The following is a 21,211-nucleotide window of genomic DNA, read 5'->3' on the forward strand; positions in this document are numbered from 1 at the left end:
ACATACATATGAGTAAGAAACTTACTTGTGTGCATGTCACTAACAGGATGTCAGCCATCAAGTGTAGGATGATCCAAAAAAATGAATGTTTCATTGATGCTACTAAAGAGTCTTCTGAAGAGATCTTGCCCATTATAGATTATTGTGATTGACCATTGTGATGGGAAACGGAGAGGACAATCTAAGAGTTCTGTCCTCAATTTATACATCTTCCATCATGTCTTGGACTCTGTTGTCTACACAATTGACTACCTGAAATGCTTGTTATATAGACTGCTTTCTTGCAAGCACTGAATTGCTCTTTCAATTTAACAGCAACTAAAAATCTCAGGCTTCATTTGTAAACCTCATCAGTTTATACTGGTCTACTGCTGGTTTGGTTGAACCACTTTCAACATTTCCTCTCTTGTTGATCTTTCACCAGGAAGCCCTCCAATGCTTCCCAAACATACTTACCCTCTTAATTTGCAATCTCAAGTGAAACAAGGATGATGCTGAGTGATGGTGGTGCGGGTTGGGAAAAGCTTTTCATATTCTGTTCATCAGCATTCCTCTTCCTTTCCCCTCCTTCCTCTTACAAGAATTTGCCAGCAAAAATTATCTACTTACTTTGGCAGTAGATAAATCTCGGAAAACTTTAATGCACATGTTGATGGGGCATGTGGAAGTAGTGTATAAATGCGTCAGGAACCTGTTGGTATTAGAAATGTCTGCTGTTGTGCCCATACGTCTGCTTATTTCCATACTAAAGACATTTACTGTATACATTTGCCACAAGGGAAAAGTTCCGTCTACTCTTTGGCAGTATTACTGGAAGAGCAGTATCGTATTTGTATTTGGCGGACTCTTCCATTTCCAGTACATGCACTGATCTTCATTCTGAACCCTTATCATTGAAAGAATTCTCTAGACTATCTCTCACCACCCAACCAATTAGTGTATACTTCTCATTACAGTTTCTCCTGTCTGCAATATGTAACTTGCTTCAGTCATGGCAAAGAGTCTCTCTTTCTCTCTCTCCACGTATCACTCTCAGCAAAATGAGTGATCATTAGCAGCACAGAGGCTGGATAAAGCTTACAAATGAACAGCTCAGAGTTGAGCTGCAAATGCAGCCTCTTTTTGTAATTCAAATTAAGCTAATAGCACAGTAACAAATTGCTGTTAATATTAGATTAACTTCTTTGGAAAGATAGGCATTCAGGAGAGTTAAGATTGCCTGGAGCTGGGCTGGCCAATGAAAGAAAGGCAGCTGAAGGAAAGAATGCTAGCCATTCTGTGAGAGATCAATTTAACAGTAAGCAGAAGAAGTAGAATGGAAATAAAGTATACATTGGCGGAACAATTACTACACATTAAGGATTCAAGGGAAGGATACAACATTTTCGAACATTGTATAAGCCTGAACCCAAACAAAACCCCACATTTTTAACTACTGCTATTGCTGTTGATCTTTTTACAGTCTCTGATTTGGATCTTGCCCACTCCCTTTTATTTTTACTGAAGTGCCAAACAGAAAGCAGGCACAGTATCTCTCTGTACACAGTATGACTCCCCCTATCTGCAGGGTGTGTGTTCTTGGACTTACTGTGGAAATGCAAAACCATGGTTAATAGTGAACACTATGGTAATGAATGGCTTCCAGAAGAAGCTGACTATACAGTTGCACTGGAGGACCCAGAGATTCTGAGAGATAACACCTCTCTAGGCATAGCAAGATCCTCCACAGCACATCTATGGTCAACATCCACTGGAAGCATACCATAAATCATGCTGGAGGACCTGTAAAATGCATAGAGAGAACAGATTTTTTTGGATGTGGATAAATAAAGCTGGGGTTCTGGTATGACCAATATTGCAGGTCATACTCGGCTTGATAGCTACTAAAATCCCTGTTGATTCTAGGCCTTAAATCCAATGGCAAGTCCCAAGTAGGATATAGCCATTGATTCAGCTGCTGAATGGTCAGTCAACATTTATATAAATTCCATTCATCCAGTGGTTCTGCTCTAGAGAGGATGAAAAATTAATGCAAGGATCTCTTAGCAGCAAAGGTACAACTTCAGGGTGCATGGGGGGTGGGAGCTGCATGATGGATGAGGAACAGGAGTAAATCGCTGTCAGTTGAAGAGGTGAAGATGCCAGCCACAGATGCTGGGGAAACATCCGGAATAAACTCTTCTGGAACATGGCCACATAGCCTGAAAAGGTCACAAAAAACTATGGATGCTGGCTATGAAAGCCTTCAACTTCACAGTTGAAGAACTGTTGCTAAAAGAAAGTTCTGTGTTTCATAAAATCTTTGTGATATCTAGGTATTTCTCAAAAGGACCCCTCACTGTATCAGGGGTTATCACTGTGTGACCAGTGGACTGCATGAGGTCCCTAGAGGCCCCTGCCAGTCCCACAAAGCCCTCAATCCCCATTTGTCTTTCTAAAAAATTCAGCATGATTTGGGTGATTTTTACCCTGAAACCACACATGTGAAATTATCCCACCTACCCCAGCAAAAACCCCAGAACCTTATGCTAACCCTCCCCCATACCTTTGCCTTCCTCTGCAGTTCCTCTCAAAATGGAGTGAGTGAGTGAAGTGATGTCACTTCCTATCACTATTTTGAGAACAACATCAGAGGAAAACATAAGTATTTGGGCTTGCTGAGGTGGGTGCAGCTCATGAGAGGACTGTATGGGGAACTCACCTCTGGCTCCCATGCTATTGCCTACTCCTACATGAAATTGTAGAGAACTGCTACTGATCATTATAGACAGTAATGAGTTATTTGGTCTCTTGTGACTTTGTTCATTAAGTGTGTTTTTCACAGACTCAATTCTGCCCTTAGGTTCTTATGACCCAGGGTATTTCTTCTTTACCAGGATATCCCTTTCTATTTGATACCTGGCCAAGATAAAACATTTTCCTAACTTGCTTGCTAGAGTTTTAGAGGATGCCATTTAGATGCTTTGTTAGTCTGAGTTGTTGGGGATGAACCCCCTCTATTTTGTAGAATTTCACAGAATCCCAAAGAATTATAGATCTTTTCCTCTCTGTGCAACCTGTTCCTTAAACTAAATGACCACGTGAATGAACCCTTGGAAGTTTAGCAACAAACATTATTTAGACCTTTTCCATTTTTCCTTCCTTCCTTCCTTCCTTCCTTTCTGCTGCATCAATCAGCATCTATAAATTGACTTGAAAGAAGGATTCATTAAGGTTCAAGCACTTGGGGCAGGGATTAACTTGCTCTGAATGTGGGGTCTGATTCAGAAGCTGAAATGCCATAGTATATGCCAGTGGTCACTAAACTGATTAGGAGGTGGTTATCTTCAGCAGTAAAAAGGCTATCTGCTAATACTAAATGCCATTTACCCTGCTCTGATTCTGTGAATGAATATTTATGCTGAATGATGAACACAGAGCCATCAGAAGGTTTTTGCTTTCTTCAGAGCTGCAGTGATAATTCAACAGCAGGTCTGAGCTTCAATACTTGTTTCTATTAAGCAAATTTGCAGTGTTCACACAAAATTCACGATTGCCTTTTTATCCTAGATTTTTTTTAAAAGGAGAGAGTTCTTTCAGACCTAAGAATGTGGGTCACAGCAGGAGGGCCTTATGTGGTACACACATATGTATGTATGCAGGTTGATGCTGTACAGTTCCTTTCCTAAATTTTTATGGGAGATGTTTTGGGATTTTTTGGTCATAGGTTCTGTAAAAGTAGATCAATAATTTCTTATGATGTTATCCTTTGTGAAATTTCTTCATGCTTCTTTTCTCTCTCTCCCCATCACCCATAAGTAACAAAACTCAAACACAGAAATGATTCCAAAACCCCTTTAGGCAGGCATGTTAGCACTGAATAGTTCTGAATTTGAAAGGATGAATAGGAGCAAGAGAATGCAAACAGGATTTGCATGGGAGTCCATGTGGTGCAGATGTTAAACAAATGAGATGCCTGGACTACAAAAGAGCTGCACAGTACAGCTTCCCAGCTGAAGTACGGCTTCCCAACTGTTCATGTGTGCACTCCAAATCTTCCTAGTTTATGGCTGATGCTTGCAGGGAAAATAAAAAAACCAGTTTAGCTAGAGAAAATGCACCTGTTGCCCTGTGGCTTTGATTTAGAGCATCTAAACTCTGGGTATCTCTGGCACAAACTTCACAGCAGAACTCCTTGTACAACCATTTCCAAATGTAGGAGAAAACACACATTGGCCTGGAGGTTGCTTATGAACCCAGTTCATTTGCCAGATAGATACATCCTTCTCTGGTGGAACAGCAGGTAAACCTTCTATCCCTATAACTTGTTGTTGTTAAGATGTGCCCTCATGCTGACTCTAACGGATGTCAACCCTGTGATGAGGTTTTCTTGGCAAGATTTATTCAGAGGTTTCCATTCCTTTTCAGCTGAAAGAGGGTGACTGGCCCAAGGTCACCCAGTGGATTTCCACAACTGACTAGAATTCCCAGAGTCCTAGGAGCTTACTGCATTACACATTACTCTGGTTTTGAGGTCCCTCCACTGGCTGCTTATCAGCTTCCGGGCCCAGTACAAGGTGTTGGTTATCACCTTTAAAGCCCTAAATGGCTTGGGTCCAAGCTATCTCAGGGACCGCCTCCTCCCGTACAATCCTCCCCGCGCTCTCCGGTCCTCTGGGAGGAACTTACTGCAGCCTCTAAAATCTAGGCTTGCGGCGACCTCCCAGAGGGCGTTCTCTGCTGTCGCCCCCAAACTCTGGAACGACCTGCCGGATGAGATCAGTCAGATAACATCATTAGACAGCTTTAAAAAAGCGGTCAAGACGGATCTCTTCCGGCAGGCCTTTCCAGATTAACCATCCCGGCCCAGATTCCCTGATTCCCTCATTCCTCCCGTGGCCCCATCTTAGTGATGGTTGAGGATCAACAGAGGGATATCAGGGTTTTTAGTTTTTAATTGTTGTTTTTATGCTTTGATATTGTGTTTTTAATATGTTATACTGTTTAATACTGTCTTAAGGGGGGGGAGGGATAAAGTGTTTTTAATTGTTATATTTTATATTTTACTGTTGTCAACCGCCCGGATTGGTTTGCCATGGCGGTATACTAATAATAATAATACTAATAATAATAATAATAATAATAATAATAATAATAATAATAATAATAATTGTACTGCTATTCCATTTTAACTGCTCTGGCAGCCTCCTGTTGCTGCATTCTGGGATTTGCAGTTTAGGGAAAGGCATTTAGAATTCTCAGCCAGAGAGCTCTTACACCTCACTGAGCTACAAGCCTCAGAATGCAAAGGAGGCAGCCACAGTGGCGGCACCCGACTTGGTGACACCTGTTGCAGGGGATGGGGCTTCTGAGGGGTGGGACGTCTGGCATGTGTGTCCCACACAGGAGCATGTGTGCATGGCAGCGTGTGTGCACACAAGTGAATTGAGCATGCAACCCTGTAGTGGCCTGGATGCAGCATGCAAGGCTTCATGGCGGCCCGGACACCACATCCATGGCCTTGCGGCAGCCTGAGCAAAATGTCCAAGGCCTCGCAGTGCCCACCCCTGTGGGAGGCGGGGGACCATGTGCGTGTCACACCCTCTTCTGTGGTATCACCCCCCCTTTTGGGGTGTCACCTAGTGCAGCCTGCACACCCCCTCCCCCGTGATGCTACTGGGCAACAAGAGCAGTTAAAGTGGAATAGCAGTACTATAAGTGTGTAGTGTGGAAATCTAGCTAGTCTAACACTCAAACCACTATCCCATGCTACCTCTCTTATACTCCCAAAAGAATATGACATATTTTGAAGATACCTGCTTCACATGATAGTTTATTAACTGAGTTCTTTCCTGTGCCAGGGATGAGTGAGAAGGGGGAGACATGCCATATTACCACACTACACTCTTATAGCGATGCTATTCCACTTTTACTGCCTTTCTGGCTGCCTCCTGTTGCATTCTGGAGTTTGTAGTTCTCTGGCTGAGAATTGTAAATGCCCCTCCTTAAATTGCAAATCCTAGAATGCAACAGGAGAGAGCCAGAGCAGTTAAAGTAATCTAGTAGAACAAGAACCAATGGATTCAAATCAGAAGAAATTCTATCTAAGTATTAGAGAGAAGAGCCAGTGTGGTATAGTGGTCTGAGCACTCGACTACAACTCTGGAAACCAGGGTTTGATTCCCCGCTGGGTGACCTTGCCTGAGGGTTGTCATAAGTTGGAAATGATTTGAAGGCACACAACAATAACAGTTAGGGAGAACTTGAGAGTAAGGCCTATCTGACGGTGGAGCAGACCTTTTTTGGACCATCCTTCTTTGGAGGTCTTTAAAAAGAAGTTGAATGGGTATCTTTCATAAATGCTTTAGTTGTGTATCCTTGTATGGAAACAGGCTGGAAGAGATGGCCGCTGTGGACCCTTCCAACTCTAAGATTCTATGATTCTTCGTCCTTTGTTTACTTCTGATTCACAGGCTACTATGGAGACACAAGATGCCTGCATAGTCCCCTATCATCATTTATTTTTATATGAGCATCACTTGAATAAACAACAGCTTAAGATGACCAGGAAACATTCATAATTTTTAATTCACACCTGTAATAAAATTGCATTACATTTTTCATAAAATAAATGTTCCAGTTTATATACAGAAAAAACAAACTGTACAGAGCCCTCCCCCAAATCCCCCCCAAAACCTCACAAACATACAGGCAATGCAGTGCTCAGCTAAGCAGGCACGACTGTACATCTAAAATTGTAACTGCTTTGTGTTTTGTGTGTGTGGGAAATACTACAATGTATTCAGTCCTTTTGGACCAAGAATTAAAAAAATATTGCAGGCAAGCTGACAGACGCCCGTCACTATTAGTGCAGGTGAACGTCCATCCCACAGTGTTTCAGCAAAGCAGGGTGTGTTATTGAACTTGGGGTTCAAAGCTTCCATTCAGTTGCCCCTCCTCATAGTCCATCTGACACAAGATCATGTTGTTCTTCAGGAAAAACTTGTCCCCCACGCAAAATCTACAAAACAATCAAACAAACAAAAAATCATTTATGCAGGAGACTTATAATGCACATCTGAAAAGAACAAAAACCTCAAGAAACTGATTTTACTCATTCTTGAGTGGGTATTACATCATTTTCATGTTTCTCTATAAAATGTGTTTATCTTCCATTAATATTTAAGAATAAAGACATTAGTTACTCTTTCCCCACCCCAGAACAGATTCCAATTGCTTTCTTTTAGATGCAATAAGCTAATTATTTGTCATAGTTATGAGGAAATCAATGTAGTACAAAAATCAGGACTGTCCCTCTCATTAGGCTGATCCAGCTGACTTGGTCAAAATAGTATATTTTAAATGGGCAGAAAGTTATTTCGTTTATGTTCACAAATATTTCATAGAAAAATAGAAAGGTTTTTTTATAGAAATATATTCCACATACATAAAATGTATTTATTTTAAGAAAACATTTCATATAAAATATATATCATATATCACACAAATAATTTATGAATTTAAATATATATTGTCTATGTATGTATTTTTATGTTTTATGTAAAAAAATTTTTTTGTATAAGCCCTTTTAAAATTGAGTAAGTAAACAACTGGTCCTCATCAATTTGGTTTGAGCGCCTGAATGTATATGCATCACCAATGTATAGTTTGAAATGAGTAAAAGAAAAGCATTCCAAAAGATCTGTGGTCTAACCTTTTCCTAGATAACAAAAGAAATTTTAAACAAATGTTTTCTCTCTTGTCCTTTTCTCTTCCAAACTTTAATTTAGTTTATGTAAATTATTATGAGTATTTATTTATTTATTTACAAAAATATTTACATCCTGCCCTATATCCAAGGATCTCAGGCTGAATTACAACCAATTCAATTAAAATGCTACATAATAATAATTTTAAAATATTAAAAACATTTTAAATATATTTTTAGTTAAAGGCCAAACAATTAAAAACCTGTTAAAACAATTTTAAATAACAGCCATAGCATATGCACATCCCGGATAAAATCAGTTATGCCCAAAGTAAAAAGCCAGATTTAGAGCTCCCAAGTCATTTAGGATTTTAAACGTTATCACCAGCATCTTGAATTTAGGCAAGAAGCATATGTGACCACCCCTCTTTTGACCATTACACATCATTTATAACGTCCTTTAGGTTGAATTGGAGTATCTTGACTTTGGTCATAACATAGACTGTCTTAGGCCCAAAACAAATGAGCAAAATAAAGTGCCTTCTGGGTGCTTTTGGGGGCATGACATTCAAATGATGCACACCCCCAAACCACCCCGAAGCCTCACTGAGGTTGCCTAAGGTGGCCCAAATCTGGCCACAAAAGGAATGACAAAAAGCCACTCCTGCTGGCAGTCTGTTTGGGAACACGACAGCAGTTGGCCTTGAAACCACACTGTTCGGTTGCAGCGATCAGAGTGGGAGCAGCTTTTGGTTGCTCCTTTAAAATAATAAATAATAAATAAAACTTTTATTTATATCCCGCTTTTCTGTTACAAGACAATCAAAGTGGCTCACAACATATTAAAATCCACATTTACAAAATTATTTCCCAAATTCCCCCCCTTAAAACAGGATTAAACATGTACAATTAAAATATCTATTAAAAACACAATTAAAAAACACAATAAAAATATAACAAGGACAGAGCAGTGGGCTAATCCATGATGTGGGGGGCAGTCATTCTGTGGCTGGGCATTTTATTCAGGAAAGGCCTGCTGGAAGAGATCCATCTTGACAGCTTTTTTAAAGCTGTCTAAGCTGGCAATTTGATGGATCTCGTCTGGCAGACCGTTCCATAGTTTGGGAGCAATTGCAGAGAAGGCCCTCTGGGAGGTAGCAGTCTGGTTTTTAAAGGCTGCAATAGATTCCTCCCAGAGGACCTGAGGGTGTGGGGCGGATTTTATGGAAGGAGGCGATCCCTCAAATAGGTTGGACCCAAGCCATGTAGGGCTTTAAAGGTTATAACCAACACCTTGTACTGTGCCCGGAAAGTAATAGGCAGCCAATGAAGAGATTTTAAGATGCATGTAATTCGGTCACTCCTAGTTTTTCCGGCGACCAGCCTGGTTGCCATATTTTGCACTAGTTGAAGTTTCCGGAGTAGGCACAAGGGTAGCCCCATGTAGAGCGCGTTACAGAAATCAAGTCGTGAGGTTACCAGTGAATGTACAACAGTTTCTAGGTCCTTTACTTCCAGGAAAGGGCGCAGCTGGCATATCAGCCGAAGCTGATAGCAGGCACTCCTGATTGTCGCATTCACCTGATTTCTCATGTGAAGTGACGGATCTAGGAGTACCCCCAGACTGCGAACACAGTCCTTTGTGGAGAGCGCAACCCCATCTAGGACTGGAGGTTGCAACCCTATACCTGGTTTGGGGGCCCCTACTGTAAATACCTCCATTTTGTCTGGATTCAGCTTGAGTTTGTTTTTCTTCATCCAGCCCATTACCGCTTTTGCCCCATCTGCATGACCCCATAGTCAGCTAAACGAAAGATTGCTTCCTACCTCTGTGGGCTCGTTCCCACTATGATTTAAAGCAAATTGCTGATCAGTTTATATGCGTTTTTAATTTTTTTAAAAAACTTGACAGAAGATGCAATTCACTGGTTTTGCAGCTGTGAGGCACGTAGTTGCAAAACCATTGAATCTCATAATCATATATATATATATATATATATATATATATATATATATATTCCCAAGCTGGGCTGCCCAGGCTGCCGCTTACATCACTGATGATTGACATGCATTTTGAAGTGGGGCAAAGTAGTGGAGATGGCAATTGTTCCAAAAAAGAAGTAATTACAAGGGGATAATGAAAAGATCCACCTTCATAGTGGGAACGATGGACCTTTTGGAATCAATTTACCAACACGGAGCGAAGGCGAAACGGATACTGGTTTAAATGTAAGTGGGAATGAGCCTTCTAGATGCTACCCAAATACATAGGCCAATTAAATAAACAAAAAAACTAAAAAGCCCCAGCAATATATTATTTTCTTCTTCTACCTAGACATATATTTTAATTCAAATTAAATAATTCAAATTATGCTGCCACAGATAAAATTCCACAGATTATTGCCCACTTCACAGTGTCTATATGTCCATAGCCCTGAGGTGACTCACTATTTATTTCATTTTAAAGGCTATGAAGCCCATTCTTTGCTACCTTATGTGCAGGACTGAAGAATACATAGAAATGTCCTCGGAACTCTGTTAGCCTTTGATGAAAGCACAAGGTTTTCAATATACAATGTAAATTGTTCTGTTTGAATGGAGTCCTGTGCTATTTAACTAATTTTATCAGAAGATCATTTAGTGGTGTTTTTCTTCTTCGTTTTCTTTTTTTATAAATCCCAAATATCATTATTTAAAGGGCAAGGCCAAAGCAGTCACTAGATATTTCACACTCCCTGCTCAGTAGCTGAAATAAACCTTGCTTAGCTACCAAGTTCTCCCAGAATCTGGTGCTTTCAGAGTATTTATACATGGAAAGAGAGACTATAATTTTCTGACAAAATATCTTAAACTCTATAAGAAGTGTACTCCATGAATGTTGGATGATTGAATGGAGTGGAGATGTTGTCAGTCTTTGCACTTTGGAAGATAGGTAATGTGTTTCCTCTCAGCCAAGCACATAGAACCAGATACAGAAATTGCAAGGCAATTTCTTCCCTTCCTGTCAAGCACCTTATTCATGTCCCAGAGTGTCTTGTTTGTTTTTTTTTAATTTAATAAAATGCATTTCATTACCACCTGAAATTTTCAGACTTAAGGAAGATGCTCAGATACTCTGGCCTAAATCCAATTGCTATTCCCAGCTAAAGTAGACACAATCACTCAATCAAAGGAAAAGAGATTCCACCTGAACATTAGGAAGAGCTTCTTGATGCTAAGAGCTGTTTGACAGTGGAATAAACTGCCTTGGAGAGTGATGGAATCTCTTTCTTTGGAGATTTTTAAAGACTGGATAGCCACCTGTTAGGAGTGTTTTGATTGTGTCTTCCTGCATGACAGTGGATTGGACCAGATAGCTCTTGTGGTGGCTTCCAACTCTGTGATTCTATGAATCTATTGGATTTACATAAATAATGATTTACCAAGATCTCACAGATTCAGTGAATTTACTCTAGGTGGGAATAAAAATTGGATTTGGACCCTCTGTTAAGGGTTGGACTTTTATTAAGCAAACTCAATGGTCGCAAAATACTGTGACTTTTGCGTTGGCCTAGTGAAAGTTATACCATAATTTTCTTTGTCAGTGTGTTTATGGATCTTTTTAAAAGAAAATTTGAAAAAAAAGTGGCCTTTGAGATGGGTTAACTAAAAACAGTACCATAATATAAATTCACCTTCTTCTGACCAATACTTTTTTTTTTTTTGCTGTTAAATTGCTACACTTTATTACCATCTTAACAAGGTTGGTGAAGGCTAAAAGACTCTTGCATTACAAACAAGCAAGTTTCATCATATAACTTCAAGGATGAGGTGCTTGTTTCTCCCTTACTCCAACTGTGTATATGACTACAGTTTTTTTTTTTTTTTTTTTTTTTTTTTTTTTTTTTTTTTTGGAGCTGCTTCTCACTGATCCAGTTCCACTGCACCACACTAAAGAGAAACATCACAGAAGCAGGAGATATGTCTGCTGACTCTTCTTAGGTTCCAAGAGCAGATGGCATCTGGTGCCTTTAGGGTATTGATGGGACCAGTCAATTCTCATGATGCTTCTCTAGTGCATGTAGTGATCTCTGCACATGTGCCTCAGTAAGTATCTATCACAAATCTCTAAAGAGTGAACAATGTTAGCCAATCCTATGCAAAAAACAACAAACACAAAAACACAAAAATCATGCACATAATAGGAAATGAAGCTTTTCCTCAACTAGGTTAAAAACTGCGGAAGCATTCATTTCATTTAAAGTGAGTCCATGTCTTTGGTGACTTAACTTTTTTCTAATACTCAGGTTTATGATAACCGAATTTGCTGATGTCTGTGAAATGTATGGTTTCAATAGTAAATTCAATTAACTGGTGGAATTCAGCATGGTACCCTCTATCTACTTTCTTGGTGAGCATTGTGGAACACTTTTCAAAGTGATTTGGGTTTACAGTTTTGAATTTACACTAGTAATATCTCCACAATGTTTCTAGTTGAAACCTATGCTTAGAAATTTGTTCTAAAAATCAAGTGTTTTGCTGAACTGGAAAGGTTTCTGTTACTGATGGAAAAAATAGAGAGCTGCTGACTTGCAACTTATTTTTGCTTCAAACTGAAAAAGCAAAAACTGAAGGAGTAGTAATGCAAAATGAAGATTAAAGTCTTGCCAACGGCACAAATGCAGACTGCTTGACAGCCGCCTCTTGCCAAATCAGCTGAGGTTTAGAGTAGCAGGCTTGGAAGACCTTGCAAAGCATTAAAAAGAAATATTTTATATTTCAGAATGACATTTTGGAAGCTTGCAGGCTAGAGTTTCAAAATGGGATCAAAATAGGCACCTCAGGGCTGTTTCACACATTACAAACAGCAAACCTGGGTTAGCCACCAAATCTACTCCCCACACCCCCACTTACACACACACACACCATGATAGGAAAGTACAACCAATATAGCTTCCTGGTGAAATTACCTGTATGATACAAAGATTTACAAATATGTTTACAACACTCATTTACAGTTTAGATTTTCAGGCACAACACATAACATCTGCACTATTGTAAGAGGAACTCAGTAGTTAGGCATAGGTAACAAAAGTAGATTAGGCTTGCATTCCTTGCTTGGTATGTCTATACTATGCAAATTACTAATGCTGCTTTATGCAGAGTCTACACAATGGAAGGTACTCATGCTTTGAATTTATTATAATTTTACATACCACCTTTATCCCAGAGTCCCTTCACACTACACAGTTATAGTGCTATGATTCCACTTTAAGTGCCATGATAACATTCTATGAAATCCTGGGATTTCCAGGTGCATTTAGAATTACCAGACAAAGAACTCATATAATACCATGTGAAACTGTAAATCCCAGAATTCCATAGTATGTTGTCAAGGGAGTTTAAGTGAAATCATAGTGCTATAATTGTACAGTGTGAAAGAGCGCTCAACAGGGAATCTAAGATATGTTACTGTTGTTGTTGGTGGTGTTGTTGACTTCAAGTAGTTTTTGACTTATGGTGACCCTAAGACAAACCTATCATTGTTTTATTTTGGCAAGATTTCTTACCATCCCCTGAAGCCAACAGCATGTGACTTCCCAAGATTTCATGGCTGAGCTGAGAATCAAACCCTGGTTTCCAGAGTTGTAGGCCAACACTCAAACCACTACACCACATTGGCTCTTAGTGTGGTACAAGTTATAGCACAAGTTAAAATAAAATACAACTAAAACAATATGTAGCAGGTATAACTTGCAGTGTGTAGAGAAGCATGACAAAGGAAGTGTGCAGAGAGTGGACCTCCTATTCCATGAATTGGGCCATTGTGTTCTTGAAGTGTGTGAACACATAAAGGCCAGCAAATAAAATGAAAATCTGTTAAGCAATATTAGCATCTGCACACACAGTATTTCCTATACATTTAAGCAAAGGCAGATTCTTGGTCCTTGTTGTTGCTATTGTTTCATTAAAAATGTAATGCCTTGGGGGAACATTGTACAGAAACCTGGATCCAGCAAACTGGCTTTCTCTAATTGTACAAGAATACCCCCTCCCAAATGATGACATTCCACTTCTGAAGTTTAGCCCCAGAAAGTTTAGGGAAAAACTTGGGGAGCTACTTTTAAAAAGGTAATTTGTTCCCCTTTACCGATTATATCGACTGAAAATTAACCTGTTGCTGTTACCAGAATGTTAAAAAGTACTTTGCTGCATTACTAGTTGAAGTGTTTGTTGCTTTTCCATTACTTTTTTTAAGAGGGGGGAAAAAGACCTGGGATTGAATAAGACATTGATATTAAACTTGATAAAAAATTCTTTTAAAATGTAAGGTAAGTTTGGTCTCTAAAAAGTAGCATTTGAGAATAATTAAAATTACTACCTGTTACAATAGTGTGATGATGTTATTTTTATTCACTATATTACTACTGAAATTTAACATCATAACATCCTTGTCACCTCTCAAAAGTAACTAGTTAAAGGTCAATGAATATATTACTTATGGCTCATTACTTCAAGGCTCTGCTTTAGTAAAAAAAAACACAGCTAAGAGCACCTGTGCTGCTCCTCAGCCCAATCCTGACACTTCCAGTTAAATGTTTGAGTAGCAAGTGAAAATATCTTACTTGAGTCCCTGAAGATCTACTGCTTTGGTTAGATGAACCAAGACTCTGACTTAGAGCCCTTTCACACTGCACCATTACAGCACTTAATGATTCTTTGTGGACCGCCATGACTGCATCCTATGGAATCCTGGTGTTTGTAGTTTGGTCTGAGGCCTCTGGCTGAGACTCTGTGGTGTAGTGGTTTGAATGTTGGTCTACAACTCTGGGGACCAGAGTTTGATTCCCAGATTGGCCATGAAACCTGCTGAGTGACCTTGGGCAAGCCAAATACTTGCAACTTCAGAGAAAGGCAATGGTAAACATCCTCCTAACAAATCTTACCAAGTAAATCCCATGATAGCCCCATGACCTTAATGTCATCATAAGTCAGAAATTACTTGAGGAAACACAACAACAAAATTACAAACCCCATAAATGTCTAGCGTGAAAGTGACCTTGATATAGGGCAGCTTCCTATGCATGGATGTAAAGCTGTCTTCCAATTATCAGAAAGCCATTCTAAAGACAATTGTGTATAAAAAAATAATCTAAAGACAATTGTGTATAAAAAAATAATCAGCACTAGAGAGGCAATGTACATGACACATAAATAAAGTTCCTTCAGTATTGTGTGAGACATTTTATAATGTAATTTACCCAGACAATGGTCAGAGAACTTTTAAAAAGTAACAGGCACAACTAGAATTAAACTATCGGATCACAGATGCTATAATTTTAACCTAGATTTCAATTTCAATGCAAGGCCTTGTAATCTAAGGGGCTGTAGAGATGGGCAGGAAGAGGCAGTGAGATGCTGCCCCTTTCTGCTCCGGATTGGTGTCATGGCAAAAGCACGCCGCTGCACCAATCTGGCCTCTGCAGAGCACAAAAAGGAACCAGTTTTTATGGCTCCTTTTTGTACCCATGTAGGGGTGCTATAGCCGCTGCTGTGCGGCTTGATCTCACCGCTTTGGCACAGTGCCATTTGGCGCCTGGGCAGTGCGGTGAGGGCTTTGAGCACGGGGACGCTCACCCCATCCACAGGATGCCACTTTTTGCCCATCTGTACTGGGCCTAAGTCCCTCTTCTGTATGTGGAAGGTATCTTTTTCATTTGCAAGAGGGGTTTTGATTGTGTAGACTGCTGATAGTGCAAAGCAGGGAGATAGTTTCCATTAATTCTCATTCTTCTTCTAGCACCTTGTTCCCCATTCTTCATTATAGAGGGCTCCTTAACCTGTGGAACACATTTCTGAGAGACAATGGAAGGGAGTGGGCTAAAAGGGGAACAACTTTCCCCCCACCTCTTCTCCCCATCCAAACCATAGGAATATCTCATGAGTGGAGCTCCACTCACCAACACTTGAGATATAAGAAACCACCTTTAAAAAAAAAGCAGCAGGTAAATTGCTTTCAAGATTCTTTCATGTACTTTCTACAATTCTTGCGATTAGCTTCAGCATTTATAAGAAAAAAGAGAATAAGGAAACAACAACAAAAAAGAAACTAGGCTCTTTGCTAACAAATTGCAACAGAGTTATTGCCAGGAAATATTTTAGAAGTAACAGTTAACTCTGACAGTAACACTAACAGTGCACTGCAGAAGATAATTAATGGAAATAGAGTGCTGAAGTAGTTTTGAGTTTGTGGTGGCTTCTTTTTCTTTTAACAGCATGTTAACAGAATACACAAGTATAAAAAATGAGTTTAACTTTTCATCAAATATCTATGTGGCACATTTTGGGAAACAAGCAAGGAATCAATTCCATAACACACTTTATGATATTTTAAGAAGAAGGAGGGGAAGGAAGGGGAAAAAAAGATATTTCAAAGCCATGATTAACACTTTATAAGTAATATTTAAATAGGGCAGTAACTGATTTTATATTAGATATTTTATAAATGTTAAATATTACAAAAAGCCTATCTATCTATCTATCTATCTATCTATCTATCTATCTATCTATCTACTGTGTTTCTCACTGTATCATCTGTATCAGGAGTAGGTAACTATATGGTGGGGTCATTTCCCCCCAGTACCTCTCACCACAACAGAATTGTCACTCTTGGCATGTGTGACAGCATACCCTTTCTGGTTTCAGTTTTCAGTTGAAAACCAGTCTTTTTTCCCCTTCCCTATTCCCATATGGGGTAGTTTGAGCTTGTCTTGGGAAGAGACCAAAACTGCCACATATTTGTGGCAGTTTGGGTATTTGAGGCTGAAAAATTACAGTTAAAAAAAATAGAGGGGCAGCATCTTTGGAGTCTATAAATAAGTCATAGAAGCCACATGAAGTCTGTGGACCACTCTATCCCCATCCCTGACCTATATGTGTTTGTCTATATTTATCTATTTATGTTCTTCCCAGCTTCTGGAAACATGTTCAGCATGTAGATCTGACCTTTGTCTGTCCAGACATTAGAGATATTGAAAAACTAAGAGGAATAGTGGCCAGTATGTTATATTTGTACATCAGAAAGAGATGTTCAAACATGTGCTAAACCTGTGTAAAGACTGGGAAAATTATTCTTAAGCCTCAATGACATTGTAAGATTGCCGTGACAATAAAACTGAAGAAGTCCATGTATGCTGTCTTTAGATGATGGGAAGACTGCAAAATTTTAAAATAAACACAAGAATGTAAGCCTCTGTCTAAAATTATAGAAGTGGGGTTAGGCCCAATTCATAGAGTCTCTTTGTGTCCCAGCTCAGTCTTTATTTTTAGTTAGACATTTTGTGGCCACCTTTGAAATGCCAGCATGGACCAAAAAAAGTCTCACAGGACCCAATGGCAGGAGGATAGAGGAGACTCAATTCCTCTTTACCATTATAACACCTCCAAACACTGCATCTGTATTTGGAAAAGACATCATTAACCCTTTTGAAGTAAGGACAACTTGTAATGCTCTACTGAATTTTTACAACAAAGGTAGTCACAATTATGAGGATAATCTGTCAGAACCCACTAGATGTCACTATAACCTCAGCGGAATAGCTGATCAAACTGGACAGCTTGATTTATTGTGCCTGCTTCTTTTAAACAGAAAGTCAGTCTACTCTAAACAAATAATGCCAGTTTTGTGTTTAATACAGTAGCTTCAATAAAAGCCACCCAAAATGACAGCTTGTTCTTTACCATACTCTTACTTCTGATCTATTTTCAGCCAAGGGGAAATGACAATGATTTCACTAAACAGCTAAATTATTCGCCAGGAATGAGTGAGTAGGGGAAACCCCCCACCAATACATACTAGGATTGCATATAGCGGAGACCGTATGGCCACTGTAAGCAAATATGGCCACCCTTGTTGGGTATTTATAGAGAGTGTGAACAAACTGAACAGAATATTTATCATCACAATGCTCTTTGTAGTTAATGCACTTGGCTGTAATCACTCCTTTAACTGCACTTTGCCCATCAGGTTGACAGTTCAGGCACTCATGTGAATGGAAATCAGTTGTGCTGGTCAATGGCAGTTGGTGATGTCCATGTTTGTGGGGTGGTGAATCGGCTGTGGGTTTTAGTCCCCACTGAAGGAGCTATCCAAGGTGCTTATGTCTATCTCCCAAATGGATAACTCCTTTAAACTTTGAACTTAAACCTGGATTGTCTCACCTACTGACATGGACCATTAAGTTAAGTGCCACTACCTTGGTTACTGACATATTGTTACCCAGGTATCTGTATGGTCAAAGGCTAGGTTGGCCAACAATAAGGAATTCTGGAAACTGAAATCTAAAACATCTGAAGGACCACAAGAAAGAAACCACTGGCAGATGTATACAGCAGCATAGGCTTCCATGTGGTGTGGAAGCCTAAGAGCAAGCATTTATTCGACAATACAGTCTTCTATACTAACATGTGGCCTTCCAGAGAGTGGGGCTAACAGTACACCATTTCAAACTGGCTTCAGGACAGGATATGGGGTGGAGACTGCCATGGTCGCCTTAACTGATGACCTTCCTAGGCATTGACAGAGGGAGCATGATGCTGTTGGTGCTTCTAGACATCTCAGCAGCATTTGACACAACAGATCATGACATGCCCTTGGAATGCTTGAGATACTTAGGAACTGGAGGCACTGAGTTGCAGTGGTTCCGTTCCTTCATCTCAGGCAGGTTCCAGAGGGTGATGCTTGGGGACAGTTGCTCCTCCAAAATAGAGCTTAATTGTGGCGTCCCTCAAGGTGCCATCCTGTCCCCGATGCTATTCAACATTTATATGAAGCCGCTGGGAGAAATCATTCGCAGACATGGGGCGGGTTGTTATCAGTATGCTGATGTCACCCAAATATATTTCTCCATGTCTTGGTCATCAGTGACAACGACAGATGGCATTTCTCCCCTCAATCAGTGTCTTGAGGCAGTAATGGACTGGATGAGGGAAAACAAGCTGAAACTGAATCTGGACAAAACGGAGGTACTTACAGTAGGGGCCCCTACATGTATTGGATTGCAATCTCCTGTCCTAGAGGGGTTCTCATTCTTCTCAAAGGACTGTGTTCAAAGTCTGGGGGTACTTCTTGATCCATTGCTTCACATGAGAAATCAGGTGAATGCGCCGATCAAGAGTGCCTGTTATCAGCTTCAGCTGATACGCCAGCTGCACCCTTTCCTGGAAATGGGGGACCTTGAAACTGTAGTACATGACTGGTAACCTCAAGACTTGATGTTTGTAATGCCCTTTACATGGGGCTACCCTTGTGCCTAGTTCAAAAACTGCAACTGGTACAGAATATGGTGGCCAGGTTGATCACTGGATCATCTAGGAGTGATCATATAACACCAATATTAAAGTCACGCCACTGGCTACCTATTAGTTTTCGGGCACAGTACAAAGTGTTGGTTATCACCATTAAAGCCCTACATGGATTGGGCCCAACTTATTTAAAGCATCGCCTACCTCCATACAATCCACCCTGTGCTCTCAGGTCCTCTGGGAGGAACTTACTGCAGCCTATAAAGACCAGATTGACTGCGACCTCCCAGAGGGCTTTTTCTGCAATCGCACCCAGACTATGCAATCGCCTGCTGGATGAGATCTGTCAAATCACCAATCTAGATAGCTTCCAGCAGGCCTTCCCAGAATAAAATACTAGGCAATGTAGTGACCCCCACGTATATCTGATGACTCTGCCTACTGCTATTGTTTTAATTGTTTATGTAATTTTAACCTTAAATTGTTTAATTCTTTTTTAAGTGGGGGGGGGGATATTTTGTATATATGGTGTATTCTTTTAATATTGTAAGCCACTTTGATTGTTTTTACAAAAAGCGGCATAGAAATAAAAGTTTTATTATTTATTTATTACAGTCCCACTTCACAGAAATGGCACAGTGGCCCCTTTGACAGACTGGGCCATTTACTGAAGTGGGCCGGGCACAAATGGTTTGGTTTCCCTTATGCCAAACCTTAATGATGTAGATAATGAGTAGCATACCCAATCATAGTTTGTGCTCAATGTGAACACTTGACTCATTTGCAATATTTAAAGTTTGTCTGGGATCAAATAAAGCATGTGGGCTAATTGCCATTTGGTTGTGCAAAAGTGATCATATAATAAAAGTCCAACTAAATGGCTTTTACCATGTGTGGGAAAAAGAAATACATAACTTCCCGCTCTTTGTGCTTCCTCAAAATGTTTGAAATTCAAGTATAAATCGTCATCTGTGATGAGATCTGTATATAAATGTTTTGGAAGCCAAAATGACATGTATAAACTCTCTACACTGATAGTGCTTACATTTCTGTCTGCAGAGGAAAGATGCTGAAGTAATGAAGAAACAGATAGGAAGCCTCCATCGCTGTATTTCCCTTTCTCCATATATTGTGTAATACCAGAATCCACCCACTGCAGGCTTATATATGTCTAATGAGAAGCTGAAGGCTATCACTACCAGTATCCATAGTTTTTTTGTGGGTTTTTCGGGCTATGTGGCTGTGTTCTGGAAGAGTTTATTCCTGACGTTTCACCAGCATCTGTGGCTGGCATCTTGAGAGAGTGTCCACATGGCAAAATATAGAGGTCACAGAGGCTATGCTGGGCATGACTGAAGTTTAAGCCATAGAAGTCTGAGCTACTCCAAAAATGTAAAACACAGAATGTTAACTGGGGCTGGTTACAAGGATCATGCAAAACTCCCGTTCTAATAGCTTCACTGGCTGCTGGTCTGTTTCCAGACCCAATTTAAAATGCTAGGTGTGAGCTAAAACACCCAATATGGCTTTGGTCAAGTTTATATGAAAGATTATGGTGGCATCCACACTGCAGAAATAATCCGGTTTGACACTGCTTTAACTGGGCTGGCTCAATGCTATGGAATTCAGGGAATTGTAGTTTGTGGTGGCCCCAGAGCAGAGGGCTGTCAAACTGGATTATTTCTGCAGTGTGGATCAGCTTCTGCCCAGATCCTGAGTTACTCAGGAAAGGCTCTTCTCTCAGGGCCGATACAGACGGGTGCTTTGTGCTGGCCTGGGCTGAAAGTAGGGCTCAGCATTTACATGGTGCAAGCCCTACTATTGGAGCCCATGTACCACCTTGGTGCATGCCCGTACATACGGGGCAAGCAATGATGATGCATGGGTGTCAGAACACCCAAACGACACTCCGCGGACACCCCTAGAATGGCTTCTTTTAGGGAGTGTGTCGGTGCTACCAAGGACAATGATGGGTGGCTTTTAGCCGCCCGTCTGTCGAGCCCCTCCGTCTCATTACCTTCACACGTATGGTTTCTCAGTGGCTGCCCTTAGGTCCTGGAACCCCCTTTCCCTGGGGAAGTTAGAATGGCTCTTTCCTTCCTGTCCTTCAGCTGACAGGTGAATTTTTTTTTTATTCTGACAGACCTTTAGAACTGAAGGTGTGGAGGTGGAGAATGGAAAAAGAGCTGCTGCTGGTGTAAGAGACTAAGGACAGGCAGGTGAGAAAACAGAAGTAGTAAC

At 40.3% G+C, this 21,211-nt stretch overlaps 1 protein-coding gene across 2 annotated transcripts in view; it reads right to left on the reverse strand.

Annotated features, from left to right (window-relative positions):
* Positions 1 to 6,579: 6,579 nt before the first annotated feature.
* Positions 6,580 to 21,211, reverse strand: part of LMO1 (LIM domain only 1) — a 134,337-nt gene continuing 119,705 nt past the window's right edge. For both annotated transcript variants that reach the window (XM_089523456.1, XM_089523454.1), the window contains exon 4: positions 6,580 to 7,000. In XM_089523456.1, the coding sequence (XP_089379582.1) occupies positions 6,895 to 7,000 (106 nt within the window). In that variant the 3' untranslated portion in view covers positions 6,580 to 6,894. The remainder of the gene's footprint in view (positions 7,001 to 21,211) is intronic.

Source organism: Sceloporus occidentalis, unplaced genomic scaffold (genome assembly GCF_023333645.1).
Source record: "Sceloporus occidentalis isolate IW3139 unplaced genomic scaffold, rSceOcc1.0.p SCAF_4, whole genome shotgun sequence".
Lineage (NCBI taxonomy): Eukaryota > Metazoa > Chordata > Lepidosauria > Squamata > Phrynosomatidae > Sceloporus > Sceloporus occidentalis.